The sequence below is a fragment of the Macaca mulatta genome, chromosome 16 (assembly GCF_049350105.2).
Source record: "Macaca mulatta isolate MMU2019108-1 chromosome 16, T2T-MMU8v2.0, whole genome shotgun sequence".
NCBI lineage: Eukaryota > Metazoa > Chordata > Mammalia > Primates > Cercopithecidae > Macaca > Macaca mulatta.
In genome coordinates, this window is record NC_133421.1 from 77,941,811 (window position 1) to 77,959,941 (window position 18,131).

Here is an 18,131-nt window from a genome sequence, read left to right on the forward strand (position 1 = left end):
ATATGACAGAGGTGATCCGGACAGATGTTCAGTTTTTTCCCCCCTTGTCTAATTCAAAAAGCCTCGTGGTGGAACATCGGACCCTTCAAGAGGAAGGATGAAAGCTCTACATAGGAACACGATGTGAATGGAAGAAACCTGTCATTGTGAGTCTGGCTTTTGATTAGTCATCTGATGTCTTCCCTAATGTGACATGACTTTGAGGCTGTAAACTTCAGTGGCTAAGCTGTAGCTTCTCAGCCTGCAGTTAAATTGCAGAAATGATAGGGCTTACATTAGTTTTGTTTTTATTTGATGTTGAAGATCTTTGAGTCACATTAGAAACGGTGAGTATTTTTCATGTGGCACTAATTAGTTAATTCATAATATTATTTTTTGAGTCTCTATTGCCCAGGCTGGAGTGCAGTGGCACAATCACGGCTCACTGCAGCCTCGACCTCCTGGGCTCAGATGATCCTCCCACCTTACCTCGCAAGTAGCTGGGACTACAAGTGCACACCACCACGCCCGGCTAGTTTTTTTGTAGATGTGGGGTTTTGCCATGATGTCCAGGCTGATTTCAGACTCCTAGGCTCAAGCAGTCCTTCTGCCTTGGCCTCTCAGAGTGCTGGGATTATAAGCGTGAGCCACTATGCCAGGCCAATATTATTATTCCCCAAAAGAAGGAAATAGGGTGTGAGGTCCTGCTCCTATGGTCACCATGAGGTTTTTTTGTTTGTTTGTTTTGGACTCTTGCCCAGGCTGGAGTGCAGTGGCACAATCATGGCTCACTGCAACCTCAGCCTCCCTGGTAGCTAGGACCACAGGTGTGCACCACTATGCCCAGGGAATTTTTAAACTTTTTGTAGAGATAGGGTCTTACTGTGTTACCCGAGCTGTTCTCAAACTCCTGGCCTCAAGCAATCCTCCTATCCCAAAGTGCTGAAGTTACAGGCATGAGCCACCACACCTGGCCACCACTAGTTTTTGTAATGGGAGCAGGTTCCTTATGAGATAGAGGAATGGATTTCATGATTGTCTTTTTAATTTCTTAGCTCCCCAAGAAATTGATTGGACATGAGGAAACCACTCTTAAATGTGACCACTCTAAAGCATTATCAGTCAGTCATTTCACTCTAGGGAGAAATCAGAGCTGTATATGGAGGTTAGGTAAAGTCCCCAATATGGATATGCATTTTTATATTTGACTACTTGTGTTTTTTTGTTAGATGCAAATAATACGACACTCTGAACAGACCCTAAAAACAGCTCTCATCTCAAAGAACCCAGTGCTTGTGTCACAGTATGAGAAATTAGATGCTGGGGAACAGCGTTTAATGAATGAAGCCTTCCAGCCAGCCAGTGATCTCTTTGGGCCGATTACCTTGCATTCTCCATCAGATTGGATCACCTCCCACCCTGAGGCCCCCCAAGACTTTGAACAGTTCTTCAGTGATCCTTACAGAAAGACACCCTCTCCAGACAAACGCAGCATTTATATACAGGCCATTGGTAAATACTGGTAATGTGCTGGTTTTGGTTCGGTTTTGCGATGGCGCTGTTGTCAGGAATAGTCCGGGCTATTGGTCTGATTCAGATGGGCCGTTTTAGGATCATTTTTGGTATCATTGCAATGGTACAAGTTTTGTAGCCAAACTGACTTAAAAGATAACATTTTATTTGTTTTTAATTCATAGCAACACCAATGAATGATAAAGGTGTATTGAAAATTTAGTTGGTTTTGTTTCTAATTTGAATCCTCTTACTCATAGACTGGGTAAACACTGAATAATCATCTTAAAGTCTGTTTTTAAATGTTCTTCCATATTATAGGCTCTCTAGGAAACACCAGAATTATCAGTGAAGAATATATTAAATGGCTCACGGGCTACTGTAAAGCATATTTCTATGGCTTGAGAGTAAAACTCCTAGAACCAGTTCCTGTTTCCGCAACAAGGTGTTCCTTTAGAGTCAATGAGAACACACAAAACCTACAAATTCATGCAGGTGAATTACACAACTTTGCAATTTAAACCGAGTAAAGGAAGCATATGTATATAATATACACTCATACATTTATTTATTTCTTTTTAAATAGGGGACATCCTGAAGTTCTTGAAAAAGAAGAAACCTGAAGATGCCTTCTGTATTGTGGGCATAACAATGATTGATCTTTACCCAAGAGACTCGTGGAATTTTGTCTTTGGACAGGCCTCTCTGACAGATGGTATTCCTTTTTTGGCGTTGTTGTTAGAAGCTTCTTCAACTTGAGAATATTTGAAGATGTTAAAAGAGGGAAAAAAATTCCAACCAAGAATCGTTTTGATATTTAAAACTGTATAGTATTTTCAGTTGAGACATTATGCCATAATGGGAAGCGTGCTGTTGGTAGATTCTGATAATCTGGGTTTCAGTTGGCCGTTCACTATGTACATGACCTTAAAGGTAACAATATCCACATCATGGAGTGATTTGGAGCTAATTTACATAAAAGTGCCTATACATAAAAAGTGTGTATAAACCTGGACAACATAGACCACATGTCTACAAAAAAATAAAAATAAAAAAAACTAAATTAGCTGGGTTTGGTGCCATATACCTGTAGTCCTAGCTACTCAGGAGGCTGAGGTGAGAGGATTGCTTGAGCCCAGGAGGTTGAGGCTGTAGTGAGCCATGATCACACCAGTATACTCCAGCCTGGGCAATAAAGTGAGACCCTGTCTCAAAAAAAAAAAAAGTATATATAGGCCTGTCATATATATAGGCATTCAGCATAACAGCTAGTAAATGTCAGTAATTCAGTAGCAAGGTGAATTAAACCATTTACAGTTTGAGCTATTATTAATGGATGTGAAAATCTTGCTAATTGTTTTTCAGTTCTTTTCATAATCATCTTGCACAGATAGAAGAGCTATAGAGTAAGTGTATACTTCTTTCTCATCCTATGATGTTTGTTTTTTAATTTAAAAAGTCAAAACTTCCATCTTTGATTTGAGATATGTAATAAACCTTGACTCATTAGGAACTCTGCATGGTAATATTGGGGATGGGAAAGGTTCCGGAAACCGGTTATATTTTTAACTTTTTTTTTTTTGTCGTCTTCCTACTTACCTTCTCCCCTCCCCTTCATTTTTGCTCTTACCTCTCTAACTTCACCCCCAAGAATCCAAGACAGACTTGAAAGGGAAAAGGCCCCCCAAGGGGTGTGGTTTATTAGTGTTCTGGGGATGGGGAGTATGTACAGGGAATATCCTTAGAGTTTATGGTCTGTCTGGATGTTACATTAGCCTTAGGATTTGTGGGGGGTGGTAAACTTTTTGGTACAAATGTTTCTACTAGAGTTGGGGGCTGTAGGGTTATGGAATCTCTTCCCACCTATTCTTTTATTCTTTATTCTCCATTTATGTGAGATTCCTTGTATCCCCCCATGGCCCTACCAACATGCATTCTTGGAGACGTGGGTCACTACTCTGTTACTGACTTTGGTGGTGTGCGGTAGCTTTTTATCATATGTTTTCTCTTTTATTATTAACCTGATAGAGATGGAAACATTGAAAAATAATTTTATCTACCTTTTATTTTTCTTTTGAGACAGGGGCTCCCTCTGTCACCCGGGCTGGAGTGCAGTGGTGTAATCATGGCTCACTGCAATCTCAACCTCCTAGGCTGAAGGGATCCTCCTGCCTCAGCCACCCGAGTAGCTGGTACCACAGGACCACCACACCCGGCTGTTTTTTTTTGTTTGTTTTTTTTTTTGTCGAGATGGGATCTCCCTGTGTTGCTCAAGCTCATCTCGAACTCCTGGGCTGAAGCGATCCTCCTGCCTCAGCCTCCCAAAGTGCTTTGATTACAGGTGTGAGTCACCACACCCAGCTAAAAAAAAATTTTAAAACCACATGTTCGTTTATCTAGATATTGCTAGCTGATTTATCTTACATATTTGAGGAGGTCAGGAAACATTTCCCCAAACGGTTTTTACTTTAATTCTTTTTTTTTGTAAGTTTCTTAAATATTACATGACATGAAAGATTGACATAGGAAAGTAGCAGGATTACACAGTGACAGTATCTTAACACAGTGGTCTTGTTTTCTCCAAGTTTACAAAGATTCATATTTTTAAATTGGGACGCATTGACTATAAAAGAAAATAATCTTCTGTTTGCAGGATTATTGGAAGAAAGAAGTGTCCTTGCTGAAAGTATTACTGTAGTGAGATATGCTCACACTTGATTGGCCAGAGGGGGTTACTTGTGATAACATGAATAGATTTAGTGTTTTCTTAACTTCCAGAATGCTTTTTTCCCTAATTTTCTAATATCAGTCTACACTTTCTGGGTAAAGGGAGGCGAATAAGTTGTTTTTGAATCAAATTAGATTGGACAAATCTATGAGTTTATTTTCTTTTTTTTTTTTTTTTTTTTTTGAGACGGAGTCTCGCTCTGTCGCCCAGGCTGGAGTGCAGTGGCCGGATCTCAGCTCACTGCAAGCTCTGTCTCCCGGGTTTACGCCATTCTCCTGCCTCAGCCTCCCGAGTAGCTGGGACTACAGGCACCCGCCACCTCGCCCGGCTAGTTTTTTGTATTTTTTAGTAGAGACGGGGTTTCACCGTGTTAGCCAGGATGGTCTTGATCTCCTGACCTCGTGATCCGCCCGTCTCGGCCTCCCAAAGTGCTGGGATTACAGGCTTGAGCCACCGCGCCCGGCCAAGTTTATTTTCTTTAAAAATGTATTACTTGGCCAGACATGGTGGCTCACGCCTGTAATCCCAGCACTTTGGGAGGCCAAGGCGGGCAGATCACAAGGTCGGGAGATTGAGACCACGGTGAAACCCCGTCTTTACTAAAAATACAAAAAAAAAAATTAGCTGGGCGTGGTGGTGGATGCCTGTAGTCCCCCCTACTCAGGAGGCTGAGGCAGGAGAATGGTGTGAACCCTGGAGGTGGAGCTTGCAGTGAGCCGAGATTGCGCCTCTGCACTCCAGCCTGGGCTACAGAGCAAGACTGTCTCAAAAAAAAAAAAGTAGTACTTTAAAATAAAAACTGAATGAGAGACATAAATAAAAGTGATCATGTAAACAAGTCGAATTATGAAGCAGTACCCTGTAGAGTGAGTTATGTAGCAAACCGTGTTCTCTGTGCTTGCAGAGATGGTTGATATAACTCTAAATGTAACACAGGAAGTCAGTTACAAGGGTATTTATTCTGGTCACCAGACACTAGTGACATAATAGAGTTGGGCTGTTCTTTAAAAAGGGGGTGGGGGTGGGTCAGGGGAAGGGGTTATTCTGTCTAAAGCCGTGGTTTAAAGCATGGTCTTGAAGACATCAGGGCAGTTGTCTTCAGTCAGTGCTGCGTGAGGGAAGGCCAGCAACCCCTCCAGACACACGTGTAACAGATCTGTTTAGTGTGTCCTTAAAGAGTGAAATCATGACTGCCTATTGTTCATGTGATTTTTTTTTTTTTTTTTGAGATGAAGTCTCGCTCTGTCGTCAGGTTGGAGTGCAATGGTGCGATCTCGGCTCACTGCAACTCTGCCTCCTAGATTCAAGCCATTCTCCCGCCTCAGCCTCCTGAGTAGCTTGGATTACAGGCACCTGCCATCATGCCTGGCTAATTTTTGTATTTTTGTAGAGACAGGGTTTCACCATGTTAGCCAGTCTGGTCTTGAACTCCTGACGTCAGGTGATTTACCTGCCTCGGCCTCCCAAAGTCCTGGGATTACAAGTGTGAGCCACCACGCCCAACCCAAGTGGTTATTTTTTATGATTCCTCTTTGAGTACGTGATTTGGAGTACTTGCTACTTTCAGAAAAAGACTTCTTTTGTGGGAAAAGACTCTCTGAAACTTCAGTTTCTCCAGTATTTCACCTCAAGTCCATTAAGTTTTACAGGGCAAGGCAAAGTGAATAGCAGCAAAAGGTTTTGATAGGGAAATCTGGGGCAAAAGTCTTTCTTTTTGGTGGCAAACCATAAATGTGTCAGATGGTATGGACACAGTGACACAGAGGTGTACTCACTGGCCAGATGGGCCAGCAGGCTCTTCTTTCTTTGGTCTTTCCTCAGGGACCTTACTCTCATTCTGTCGCTGCTTGTCCTCTTTTGTAGGTGTGGGGATATTCAGCTTTGCCAGGTATGGCAGTGATTTTTATAGCATGCGCTATGAAGGCAAAGTGAAGAAACTCAAAAAAACATCTTCAAGTGACTATTCAATTTTCAACAACTATTATATTCCAGAAATAACTAGTGTTTTACTACTTCGATCCTGTAAGGTAAGTTATTAAAAAAATCCAACAGGACGATTCTTTAAAAGAGATCTTAGTTCCGTAAATTGTATATTGTCAGTCCTTAAGGTAATATTATAAATGAGTTTGTATCATTTGTATAATTTTGGTGCATAGTGCTTGACTGAAATGATCAGTAAAACAATTTATTTATTTATTTATTTATTTATTTATTTATTTATTTTTTGAGACGGAGTCTGGCTCTGTCACCCAGGCTGGAGTGCAGTGGCGCGATCTCGGCTCACTGCAAGCTCCGCCTCCCGGGTTTACGCCATTCTCCTGCCTCAGCCTCCCGAGTAGCTGGGACTACAGGCGCCCGCCACCTCGCCCAGCTAGTTTTTTGTATTTTTTAGTAGAGACGGGGTTTCACCGTGTTAGCCAGGATGGTCTCGATCTCCTGACCTCGTGATCCGCCCGTCTCGGCCTCCCAAAGTGCTGGGATTACAGGCTTGAGCCACCGCGCCCGGCCCAGTAAAACAATTTAAATGGATACCTTAATATTGAAATTTACAGTATCAGTGCCAATTTTTTGTACTACTAGTTACAGGCAGCCTTGGCTGTACCCACATGCTGTTAGTGTAATTCCTGAATTCTGGTGTTACTGGGTGACCTACTTTTTCAAGCTACTGTGGTCATTGGGCAAAGCTGCCTTCCCCAGGCCTTTGGAGGACCTCTGCTTTCTGGCCTCTCTGGGAGCATGGGCCTTCCTGCCCTGGGCTCCAGGCTACCCTTGACTGTAGTTGTCCTGGCAGTTCCTGATATCCCCAGCTCGCTTTTGTGGAAAGCCTATCTCCCCTTTTTCCATAGCCAGAGAGATGAGCTTTTCCTTCAGCTAGAGAAATTCTGCTTTCACCTGTACTATTTGTTGGGGTTTGAGAGCTACGCCTCTTAGAACTACCCCCTGTGTCATTGCCACCTGATGTTCTCATTAGCATGCACATCAAGCCCCCTTTCTCCCAGACCTACTGAAATCAGCATCTCTAGGGGAAGGGCCCCAGAATCTGAATTACGAGTACCCTAGTCTAGATTAAGGGTTCTCAACCAGGGGTGATTTTGCCATCCAGGGAATATTAGCAATGTCTGGAGACATTTTTGATTTTCACCATCAGGGAGGGAGTTCTGTTGGCATCTAGTGGGTAGAGCCAGGGATGCTGCAAAGTATTGTGCAGGGCACAGGACAGCCTCCCACAACCTGGTATTGTCGGTCCAACATGTCAGCGGTGTTGAGGTTGAGGAAGTCTATAGCAGAAAGGCAGTAAGACATTTGGGGAGATGAGGGATTATTAAGTCTTTGAAGGTCTGGACGGGGTGAAGTTTCGGTGATAATACTAAGGGAGTTGATTCCTGTGTTTCCTGGAGAAGCAAGAAAAAGAAGAGACGTGTAGCTTAATGTGATGGTGGTCTTATAAAGCCTCAACATGATTGTCTTGCAGACTTTAACCCATGAGATCGGACACATATTTGGACTGCGACACTGCCAGTGGCTGGCATGCCTAATGCAAGGCTCCAACCACTTGGAAGAAGCTGACCGGCGCCCTCTAAACCTTTGTCCTATCTGTTTGCGCAAGTTGCAGTGTGCTGTTGGCTTCAGCATTGTAGAAAGATACAAAGTAAGTTGCGGGGTGGACAGTGTAAAGAGGGGGAAGTGGTTATCTGAGTAGCAAACTGACATTTCTATTATATCCTTCTCTAGAGTTATAATTTATCAGAGGAAATTAGTGTAAAGATAAGCAGGAAGCTGTGGTTTAAAAACATGCGAAGAAATGCCCTTCTTAAAAACTTCAGCTTGCCTTTGAGTGATTTATGCTTACAGTTCTATGCGAAATAGTAGAAGTTTCCCTGCTTCTCTTCCATTTAGGGCAAGAGAGTTTGACTTTGCAGAACAGAATAAATATTGATATGTGTGGCAAAGGGCAAGAGAGTTTGACTTTGCAGAACAGAATAAATATTGATATGTGTGGCAAAGTTCATTTTTTTTTTTGAGACGGAGTCTCTCTCTGTTGCCCAGGCTGGAGTGCAGTGGCACAATCTCGGCTCACTGCAAGCTCTGCCTCCTGGCTTCACGCCATTCTCCTGCCTCAGCCTCCCGAGTAGCCGGGACTACAGGCGCCCGCCACCACGCCTGGCTAATTTTTTGTATTTTGTTTAGTAGAGATGGGGTTTCACCGTGTTAGCCAGGATGATCTCGATCTCCTGACCTTGTGATCTGCCCGCCTCGGCCTCCCAAAGTGCTGGGATTACGGGCGTGAGCCACCACGCCCGGCCAAAGTTCATTTTTTAAACCCTATAAGTGTGTGGACAAGATTTATCTTTCCAATATGGGACAGAGGTATGATGTTCATTAGGAGGAAAAAATGATTTTCTTTAAAAAGGAAGAAGGAAAGTACCTAATCTGAGTATGCGTGTGTGTGTGCCCACACATGCCTACAAACATCAATATACATTCATGTGGCTACTCATGGATGTGACTGCGCATTCAGGTGACTGCACAGAAATGTCTACACACGTGTTTTCACATACATATGTCTATCCATCCCTATGTGTACACTTATATATGTATATACGTACATGTCAAATTAATACAATGCCGGCCGGGCGCGGTGGCTCATGCCTGTAATCCCTGCACTTTGGGAGGCAGAGGCGGGCGGATCACGAGGTCAGGAGATTGAGACCATCCTGGCTAACACGGTGAAACCCTGTCTCTACTAAAAATACAAAAAATTAGCTGGGCGTGGTGGCGGGCGCCTGTAGTCCCAGCTACTCGGGAGGCCGAGGCAGGAGAATGGCGTGAACCTGGGAGGTGGAGCTTGTAGTGAGCCGAGATTTCACCACTGCGCTCCAGCCTACAGCCTGGGCGACAGAGCAAGACTCCGTCTCAAAAAAAAAAAACCAAAAAATTAATATAATGCCTTGTGGAATATTTAGCAAGTTGAGAAAAAATAACATCCTATCATGCTAGTAACAAAGTGTAAGAATGAGTATATTTCTTTTTCATCTTTTTTCAGTGCATACTTTTGACATCATTTGTAATTCTGTGTATATTTGGTATGCGCCATTTCACTCGGTATATCATAAGCATTATTTCATATTCACACCATCATTATCAAATGCAGCATCTTCGTGGGGTAAGATGTCACTCTGTGATCTAGAGGCCAATGCTCTTCTCTTGCCTGATAGTGTTTTGCTGTGGTTTGTTGAAATGCGCATCTTTCCTGTTTTTCCAGGCACTGGTGAGGTGGATTGATGACGAATCTTCTGGCACACCTGGAGCAACTCCAGAACACAGTCGTGAGGGTAATGGGAATTTACCGAAACCCGTGGAAGCCTTTAAGGAATGGAAAGAGTGGATAATAAAATGCCTGGCTGTTCTCCAAAAATAAGGACCTTCAAATAGGAGTGATTGAAATAAATGACTACTTGCATGTTATGCTTTCATTTGGGTGGGATACTTCATCAGAATAAACTACTGATCTTGTGCTGTGTCAGAGTAACAGACTAGAACCTTCTTTCAGGTACCTGAATTGAAACTGAATAATAAAAACTCTAGAAACTCTTTATCTTCTTATCTTACTGGCCTGGTCTGTGGCAGCAAGCACTTTATTTCCATTCCCCAAATATGTTTATGTCTCCCAAGAAAGCTGGGACTGGTGGTAACGAGCAAGTAAATAACTTGAAAAAGAACGGTAGATATCCCAAGGAACCAACCAACATAATTTCCAGGGGGTGATTTTGTTTTTAGAAGAGCTGCTCCCCTCTGTTAGGCCCAGCCAAGTCACATTTTTGGACGTCTGTGGGCTCTGATCGTCACCACAGCCCTCCTCTTCCGAGAGACTTCCTTACTCTCTGGAGTGCATTACCTCATTTTTTTCTCTTGCTGGTTGTCACCTTATCCCTGAAAGAATGAACAGCTTGTATCAGTTTTTAGCCGCTTAAAATATGACCTCTCAGGAATATTTGTAAGTGAAAATAACAATGGTCCTTACACTACCACAACATTTGGTGGTGGGAGTTCTGTTGCAGTTCTGAGCTATAACATAGTCATTTATTTATGAGGGATCTTACAAATAGTGTGTAATGGTATTTATATTTGTGAGTGTTGCACTTTTTCTATAGATTTAGAGCAACTTTCAGGTTTATTTCAGTAATAATGTCTTTCTCACCTTCTTACGTTGTGAAGTGTTTACTTGAGTCAGGGAGAGAGTTTAATGGGGTTATCTGTCGGGGTGCCATGAATGCTGATGAGGACCTGCAGAGCGTGAACGTCAGCCCCATTGCTATGGGGGTGGAGGTGGAAAACCTCAGACTTGACAAATCACCTCTGCTAGATAGATGTATCTTGGAAATCTAGAAATTACAGTGAATATGGAATGCCAGTGAGCAGACAGCATTTCCCACTTTCCTATCTTACCTTGAGGGTAAGACTTGAGATATATATATATATGTATAAATTTGAAACCTAGATTCTTCATTGTTTGATGTTTGCAGTATGATGTAAGGCACATTTTATATCTGAGTCAGTGGTTTCCCTTGGATTCATTCTCCTACTTGATTGAACCCATTTAAGTCATTTTAGAAAATGGTGATTTGCTATTAAAATTAACTGGAGAGAATACTGAATGCTGAATGAACAAAGTATTGAGCTAATAAAAAGAATTAATAATTTTCTACTGTCTAAATACTCTTAGAAATTAGTGAATTTGGAATGCTGTTCATTTTTGTCGTAGATCCTGATCCCAGTCACCTGTGGAGTTGGTATCTTTCCGGTCAAGAGGTTTTTCAGGCCTCAGACTTTTAATGGTGAGGGTTAAATAGAAGAATTTGGCGAGGATTACCCGTCCGTTCTTGTTTAGCTTGCTTTTTGAAACACACATTCCCCTGATATGAATAATTTACATTTCAAGCCCTAAGAGGGACAGAAGGACGCGTTACTCCCTCTTGGGAGCGGGAGTGCTAAAATCCAAGCAGGCAGCTGCGGGACCGCTATAGCCGGCCCTGCGCTCGGGCCCTTCCCGGGCAGGAAGCGCGTCGCTGTCCCGGGCTGCGCCCAGGCGGGTGCGGGCGCGCGGGCTCAGCAGCTGCGAACGGCCGGCGCACCGCCTGTTTCCACGCCCGGGGACTTCCCCCGGCGGGGCTCAGAAGTGTGGGGTGGGTCGCTTGGCCTCCCTTGGCGTCAGCGACCCAGGGTAACCTCCTCCACTGCCGCCCGCCGTGCAGGCCTGCCTGGGGGAGAGCCACGTGTGCCGCGCTCTGGGCATGGCCTTGGAAAGTCAGGACCGCCACGGCAGCAGAGCAGTGAGTGGAATCAACTTCCCAGTAGAGTATTTAAAAAATGCTTCATTGAAGAGTTTGAATCTCAGTCACTTTCTAGATTCTGATATCTAGAGTAGCGCCGTCCAATGGAAATATAATACAAGCCACATATGTATGCTGAATTTTTCTAGTAGTCGTATTAGCAAATGCATAAAGAAGCGAGTGGAGTTAATTTTAATAGTATATTCTGTTTAATCCAGTGCATCCAAAATATTATTTCAATCAATATCAATATCAATGCTGAATATTTTATATCCCTTTTTTTTTTTTTTTGGTACCGTCTTCAAATTCCCGTGTGTATGTTACACTTACAGTACATCTTACTTCCAACTGGGCACATTTTCAAGTGCCCAACAGCCCCATGTGGCTTGTGGCTACTGTATTGGACGGTGCAGCTCTAGACCAGTACCCAACTCTAGTGTACCTGGAAAAATGTACCCATGATACTGAGTTGCTAGGAGAGGAAGGCTTATTTCAGGAAAAGGTCATGCAAGTCTTCTGTCGGTACAGCCAGTGCTGACATTCAAGCTGAAAGGGCATAGACACTGTAAAGGCCTCTGGCTTTGCTATTAACTTGTTTCTTTAAAAGCTTGATACTATTCTCTGTTGCAGCTTGTTTCTTACCCTCCCCCCTTCATTTTCAAGGGCCTGGTATTGTCTTCAAATGCATTTCCATTTTTGGAAAGCAGAGTCGTAAAGCATTAATAATGTGGAGATTGTTTAGTCCATTTCATGCATGAGGACGCAAGCCTGCAGCAAGCCGAGTAAACTTGCTTGTTGTTTAACCAATGGCAAAAATGGGATCAGATCCCAAGTCTCCCTAATGTTGAATTATTTGTTGTTTTCACTGTGCTACATGACCTCATTGAAGTAAAATATCACCAGCCAGAACCTAACCATTTTCCCCCCAGATTGTTTACAAGGGGTTATACACGATTGAACTTTCAATTTCTTTTCTGTTCAAGTAGAGCCATCTGGGATCGCTCAAAGTTGGAGAAATCAGTCTATGTACTTCTGCCTTAGTGCCAAAAAAAGAGACGTGCAATATTTATTTATTTTTGAAATAGGGTCTTGCTCTGTTGCCCAGGCTGGAGTGCAGTGGCATGATCACGGCTCACTGGAGCCTCGACCTCCTGGGCTCAAGTGATCCCTCCACCTCAGCCTCTTAAGTAGCTGGGATTACAGGTGTGCACCACCATGCCCAGTGTATTTTTATTTTATTTTATTTTTTAGAGTTGGGGTTTTTTTCCACATTGCCCAGGCTGGTCTGGAACTCCTGAGCTCAAGCAATCTGCCTGCCTTGGCCTCCCAAAGTGCTGGGATTACTGATGTGAGCCACCATGCCCAGCCAATAGTTGCAATATTTAGTAAAGCTCTTGTGACTAGTTGAGGCATTAAAAGAAAGCATTATGGAAAAAAAAAAAGTCTACTGGAAAATAGTTAAAATCTATTGGGGCAATATGTTCAAACTCACAGACCTCCATACTTAACCCAGTATTGATTTCATCCCACTCTTTTCTTTAGTGTCGGCTCATGGATCAGTTTTTTCTTCTTTACAGCTGACCCACCTGTATAGTACACTACTGCTGGGCAGTCTGAGACCCATCCAGCCTCGGACGCTGAACCGGTGGGTTCTGAGCATGATGCTTTCAGTGTCCTGTGGTTCTCCAGCTGTTTCATAGCAGCACAGACTCTCCTGAGCTGTAACTGTCAATAGATACCATTTTTTTCTCTTGTGTGACTAAAGGGAAAAAAAGTCTGTAACTCATTCATTCATTCATGTATTTTTTCATTCAACAATATTCATGGAGCACCGCCTACTGGGTGCCAGGCCCTGCTCAGAGCCTTGGGAATATAGCAATGAACAAAGAACTCCTACCCTAATACACTAGTGGATGAGACAGAGAGTCAAGGAATAAACAGATGCTTTATTTTATTTTATTTATTTTTTTGAGATAGAGTCTTGCCGTGTCACCCACGCTGGAGTGCAGTGGTGTGATCTTGGTTCACTATATCCTCTGCCTCCTGGGCTCAAGTGGTCCTCCCACCTCCGCTTCCCAAGTAGCTGAGACTACAGGCACGTGCCACCACGCCTGACTAATTTTTGTATCTTGTAGAGAGGGGTTTTACCATGTTGACCAGGCTGGTCTCAAACTCCTGGGCTCAAGCAATCTGCCCACCTTAGCCTCTCAAAGTGGATGCTGTTATAACCTAATGTCAAAGTAAACGGATAGAAACAAGTACCATTCTGAACAGGATAGACAGGAATGCCTCCTTAGGGAGGTGGCATTTGGAAGTGATCAAACTGAAGGGTCACATTGCATACACATCTCAGGGAAGGGAGTACCAAGCAAAGGGAACCACAAATGCTAAGGCCTGAAGCTTGCAACAATAAGAACAATTCCAGAAACAGTAAGAGAAGCTGGGCGTGGTGGCTCACACCTGTAATCCCAGCACTTTGGGAGGCCGAAGCAGGTAGATCACCTGAGGTCAGGAGTTCGAGACCAGCCTGGTAAACATGGCGAAACCCCATCTCTACTAAAAATACAAAAAAAAAAAAAAAAAAAAATTAGCAGGTGTGGTGGCGGGTGCCTGTAATCTCAGCTAATCAGGAGACTGAGGCAGGAGAATCGCTTGAACCTGAAGGCAGAGGTTTCACTGAGGTGAGACTGTGCCATTGTACTCCAGCCTGGGTAACAAGAGGAAAACTCTATCTAAAAAAAAAAAAAAAAAAAAAGGAAGGGCCGGGCGCGGTGTCTCACGCCTGAATTCCCAGCACTTTGGGAGGCCAAGGTGGCAGATCATGATGTCAGGAAATCAAGACCATCCTGGCTAACACGGTGAAACCCCATGTCTACTAACAATACAAAAATTAGCCGGGTGTGGTAGTGGGCACCTGTAGTCCCAGCTACTTGGGAGACTGAGGCAGGAGAATCACTTGAACCTGGGAGGCGGAGGTTGCAATGAGCCTAGATCGCACCACTGCATTCCAGCCTGGGCAATAGAGCGAGACTCCCCGCCAAAAAAAAAAAAAAAAAAAAAAAAGGGCCAGTGAGGCTAGTGTAGCAGGAGCAGAGGGAAAAGGAATAGCATCCATTAGGCAGTTCACACAGGGCCCACGGCTAAGGATTTATATCAGACTTGTGCTGTAAGAGGATTACTCTGGCTGCTGTATGGAAAATTAAGGTGGGGGTGGCGTGTTGCAAGAGTGGAAGCAGGCAGGCCAGCTAGAAGACTACTGTGATAATCCAGCTAAGATGATATTGGCTTGGATCAAGGGTCCTGGTGCAGTTGGCAGAAGCAGTCAGCTCCTGGATATATTTAGAAAGGAGAGCCGACTGGATGTGTGGAGGAGTGGGTTTGAGGAGGAGGATCCAGAGTTCTGCTGAGGACACTTTAAGTTGAAGATGCCTAGTTTTATATGCATGCCCTGCTGTGCGGGCAGATGTAAATCAGGAGCTCAGGGACAAAGTTGGGACTAAGAATGGGAGGTGCCGGTGCAGAGAAGGTGTTTAAAGTTTTGGTCGAATTCTAGGGTGTATAAGTTGTTAGGGAAGTGAGTGTGCTTGTTCTTGAGTTGCTGGAAAGGCGTATAAATGACACAAATACATGGTCACAATATGTATTTTCTCAGTAATATTTGGGGAAATGTTCTGGGCATCAGGTTTCCCGTCTAATTTTCCCTGTAGGAAGCGGATAGTCATTGAAGTAGTTTGATTTGGGTGTGAGTTGTTACATGGAAAGCGAAGTTCTAAGTTCTCTTGCCGCTTTTCTTGTTCTGCACCTTTAGAGAGTCATTACGAGAACTGAACACTAGGGGGACCCAGTTTCCTTACTTATGCAACGGGGGCTGGCCCAGCTCTGGGCTCTGGTCACCCTCACTTAGGACACATGCAATATAAACACAAATCTGAAAACAAGGGCAGCGTCTCTTTTCTCAATGCAATGTGTGCTTATAGCAGTGATCATTTTTGCGTGTAACGTGTCTGAATTCCTTAAATAGGTCATTTTAAGTAATGTGCATAACCATTAAAATTTTTCTTTTCTTTTTTTTTTTTGAGACGGAGTCTCGCTCTGTCGCCCAGGCTGGAGTGCAGTGGCGCTCACTGCAAGCTCCGCCTCCCGGGTTCACGCCATTCTCCTGCCTCAACCTCCCGAGAAGCTGGGACTACAGGCGCCCGCCACTACGCCCGGCTAATTTTTTTTGTATTTTTAGTAGAGACGGGGTTTCACCGTGTTCGCCAAGATGGTCTTGATCCCCTGACCTCGTGATCCGCCCCCCTCGGCCTCCCAAAGTGCTGGGATTACAGGCATGAGCCACTGCGCCCAGCCAAAATTTTTCTTTTTTGAAACAGGCTCTCACTCTTTACCAAGGCTGTGAGCAGTGGTGCCATCTGGACTCACTGTAGCCTCTGCCCCCTGGGCTCAAGTGATCTTCCCACCTCAGCCTCTCGAGTAGCTGGGACTACAGGCATGAGCCACCATACCTGGCTAATTTTGGTTTCGCCATGTGGCCCAGGCTGGTCTTGAACTCCTGGGCTCAAGCAATCCACTCACCTTGGCTTCCTAAAGTGCCGGCATTACAGGGATGAGCCACCACACCTGGCCACTGTTTAAAGATTTAAAGGCAATGGCTTCTAAACTCTCATTCCCTATTTGTGAGCCCCATATTTGCAAACTTTTGAAAATAAGGATCATTATTTCTTTTTTATTTTAATTTTTAATTTTTATGTTTTGAGATGGAGTCTTGCTCTGTCACCAGGCTAGGTTGCAGTGGCGTGATCTCGACTCACTGCAACCTCCACCTCCCAGGTTCAAGTGATTCTCCTGCCTCAGCCCCCCAAGTAGCTGGGATTACAGGCATGCACCAACATGTCCGGCTAATTTTTGTATTTTTAGTAGAGACACGGTTTCACCATGTTGGCTAGGCTGGTCTCAAACTCCTGACCCCAAGTGATCTGCATGCCTCGGCCTCTCAAAGTGCTGGGATTACAGGTGTGAGCCACCGCACCCAGCTGAAGGATCATGATGATTTCTGATTTACAATAGTTGAATTGGAGTATGGGAACTAAATGTAATAAATACTACTTGGTGATTTGAATCTGCTCCACGAGAATTCTGACATATAATCCATTTTCTATTTTATCACCAGGTATTAAGCAAAGGGAAAGGCAAATAAATGCTCAAAAGCTGCATTACATGTTATTGGAGTATAAAACCTATAACTTTGTTAAAAGGTTTGGACACATTTTGTGTTAGTTGCGGATACATAGGTCTTAAAAGAGTAGTACATGATCTTAACTCTTTTTTTTTGAGACTTGGGGTTTCGCTTTTGTTGCCCAGTATGGAGTGTAATGGCGGGATCTCGGCTCGCCTCAACCTCCGTCTCCCAGGTTCAAGCGATTCTCCTGCCTCAGCCTCCCAAGTAGCTGGGATTACAGGCATGTGCCACCATGCCTGCCTGATTTTGTATTTGTAGTAGAGACGGAGTTTTTCCATGTTGGTCAGGCCCGTCTCGAACTCCCGACCTCAGGTGATCCACCTGCCTCGGCCTCCCAAAGAGCTGGGATTACAGGCGTGAGCCACTGCACCTGGCCCAACTCATTTTTATAACTAGAATAATTTTACTTTTGGGGAGAGAAAATCTGCATAGAACCCTATATAGACTTTTAACTGAAACCTCTTGAAGTCAACAGGCTTAAAGCCAATCTTTTTAATCAGGGGAAGTGAAACCATAAATAACAGCCTGGTGTGGTAGCTCATGCCTGTAATCCCAGCACTTTGGGAGGCTGAGGTGGGCAGATCACCTGAGGTCAGGAGTTCGAGACCAGCCTGGCCGAGATGGCGAAACCCCGCCTCTACTAAAAATACAAAAATTAGCTGGGTGTGGTGGCACATGCCTGTAATCCCAGCTACTCGGGAAGCTGAGGCAGGAGAATCACTTGAACCCAGGAGGTGGAGGTTGCAGTGAGCCGAGATCACTCCGGCCTGGGCAACAAGAGTGAAACTCTGCCTCAGTTAAAAAAAAAAAAAAAAAAAGGAAAAAAAAGAAAACATAATTAGCAAATGTGTTAGCTATAATGTCGGACGCGGTGTATAATGCTGGGCGCAGTGGCTCACGCCTGTAATCCCAGCACTTTGGGAGGCCACGGTGGGTAGCTTACTTGAGGTCAGGAGTTCAAGACCAGCCTGGCCAACATGGCAAAATCCTGTCTCCACTAAAAATACAAAAATTAGCTGGGTGTGGTGTTGCACGCCTGAAATCCCAGCTACCTGGGAGACTGAGGCAGGAGAATTGCTTGAACTCGGGAGGTGGAGGTTGCAGCGAGCCAAGATTGCACCACTGCACTCTAGTCTGGGTGACAGAGCAAGACTCTGTCCCCAAAAAAAAGGGTTAACTTATTCATCGTTCCTATTTTGGGGCAGTTATGATCTAAGAATTACTTTGACCACAATAAATCCTTTCCCATGGGTCAGGACTGTTAGTTTTCAGAGTTTTGCTTCTGGCGGTACTGACCTGTGCCAATGTTACAGATGTGTGGTGGAGGGGCTAGAAACTGTGG

The 18,131-nt window shown here is 44.2% G+C and overlaps 2 protein-coding genes across 22 annotated transcripts in view; both read left to right on the plus strand.

Moving 5' to 3' along the window:
- Positions 1 to 9,813, plus strand: part of AMZ2 (archaelysin family metallopeptidase 2) — a 52,036-nt gene extending 42,223 nt beyond the window's left edge. For 6 of the 18 annotated variants that reach the window (XM_077972595.1, XM_077972596.1, XM_028836726.2 and 3 more), the window contains 7 exons: positions 62 to 146; positions 1,209 to 1,501; positions 1,813 to 1,986; positions 2,078 to 2,206; positions 6,083 to 6,246; positions 7,692 to 7,868; positions 9,483 to 9,813. In XM_077972595.1, coding sequence (XP_077828721.1) covers positions 1,321 to 1,501; positions 1,813 to 1,986; positions 2,078 to 2,206; positions 6,083 to 6,246; positions 7,692 to 7,868; positions 9,483 to 9,638 — 981 coding nt within the window. In that variant the 5' untranslated portion in view covers positions 62 to 146; positions 1,209 to 1,320 and the 3' untranslated portion in view covers positions 9,639 to 9,813. The remainder of the gene's footprint in view (positions 1 to 61; positions 147 to 1,208; positions 1,502 to 1,812; positions 1,987 to 2,077; positions 2,207 to 6,082; positions 6,247 to 7,691; positions 7,869 to 9,482) is intronic. The other 12 variants (XM_077972591.1, XM_028836719.2, XM_028836721.2 and 9 more) reach the window with 3 other exon arrangements.
- A 1,426-nt stretch (positions 9,814 to 11,239) lies between these two features.
- ARSG (arylsulfatase G) overlaps positions 11,240 to 18,131 on the plus strand; it is a 147,943-nt gene continuing 141,051 nt past the window's right edge. For 2 of the 4 annotated variants that reach the window (XR_013407105.1, XR_013407107.1), the window contains exon 1: positions 11,241 to 11,550. The gene's annotated coding sequence lies outside the window, so the exon portion shown is untranslated. Of the gene's footprint in view, positions 11,551 to 18,131 lie in introns of all 4 variants that reach the window. The other 2 variants (XM_015120179.3, XM_077972587.1) reach the window with 2 other exon arrangements.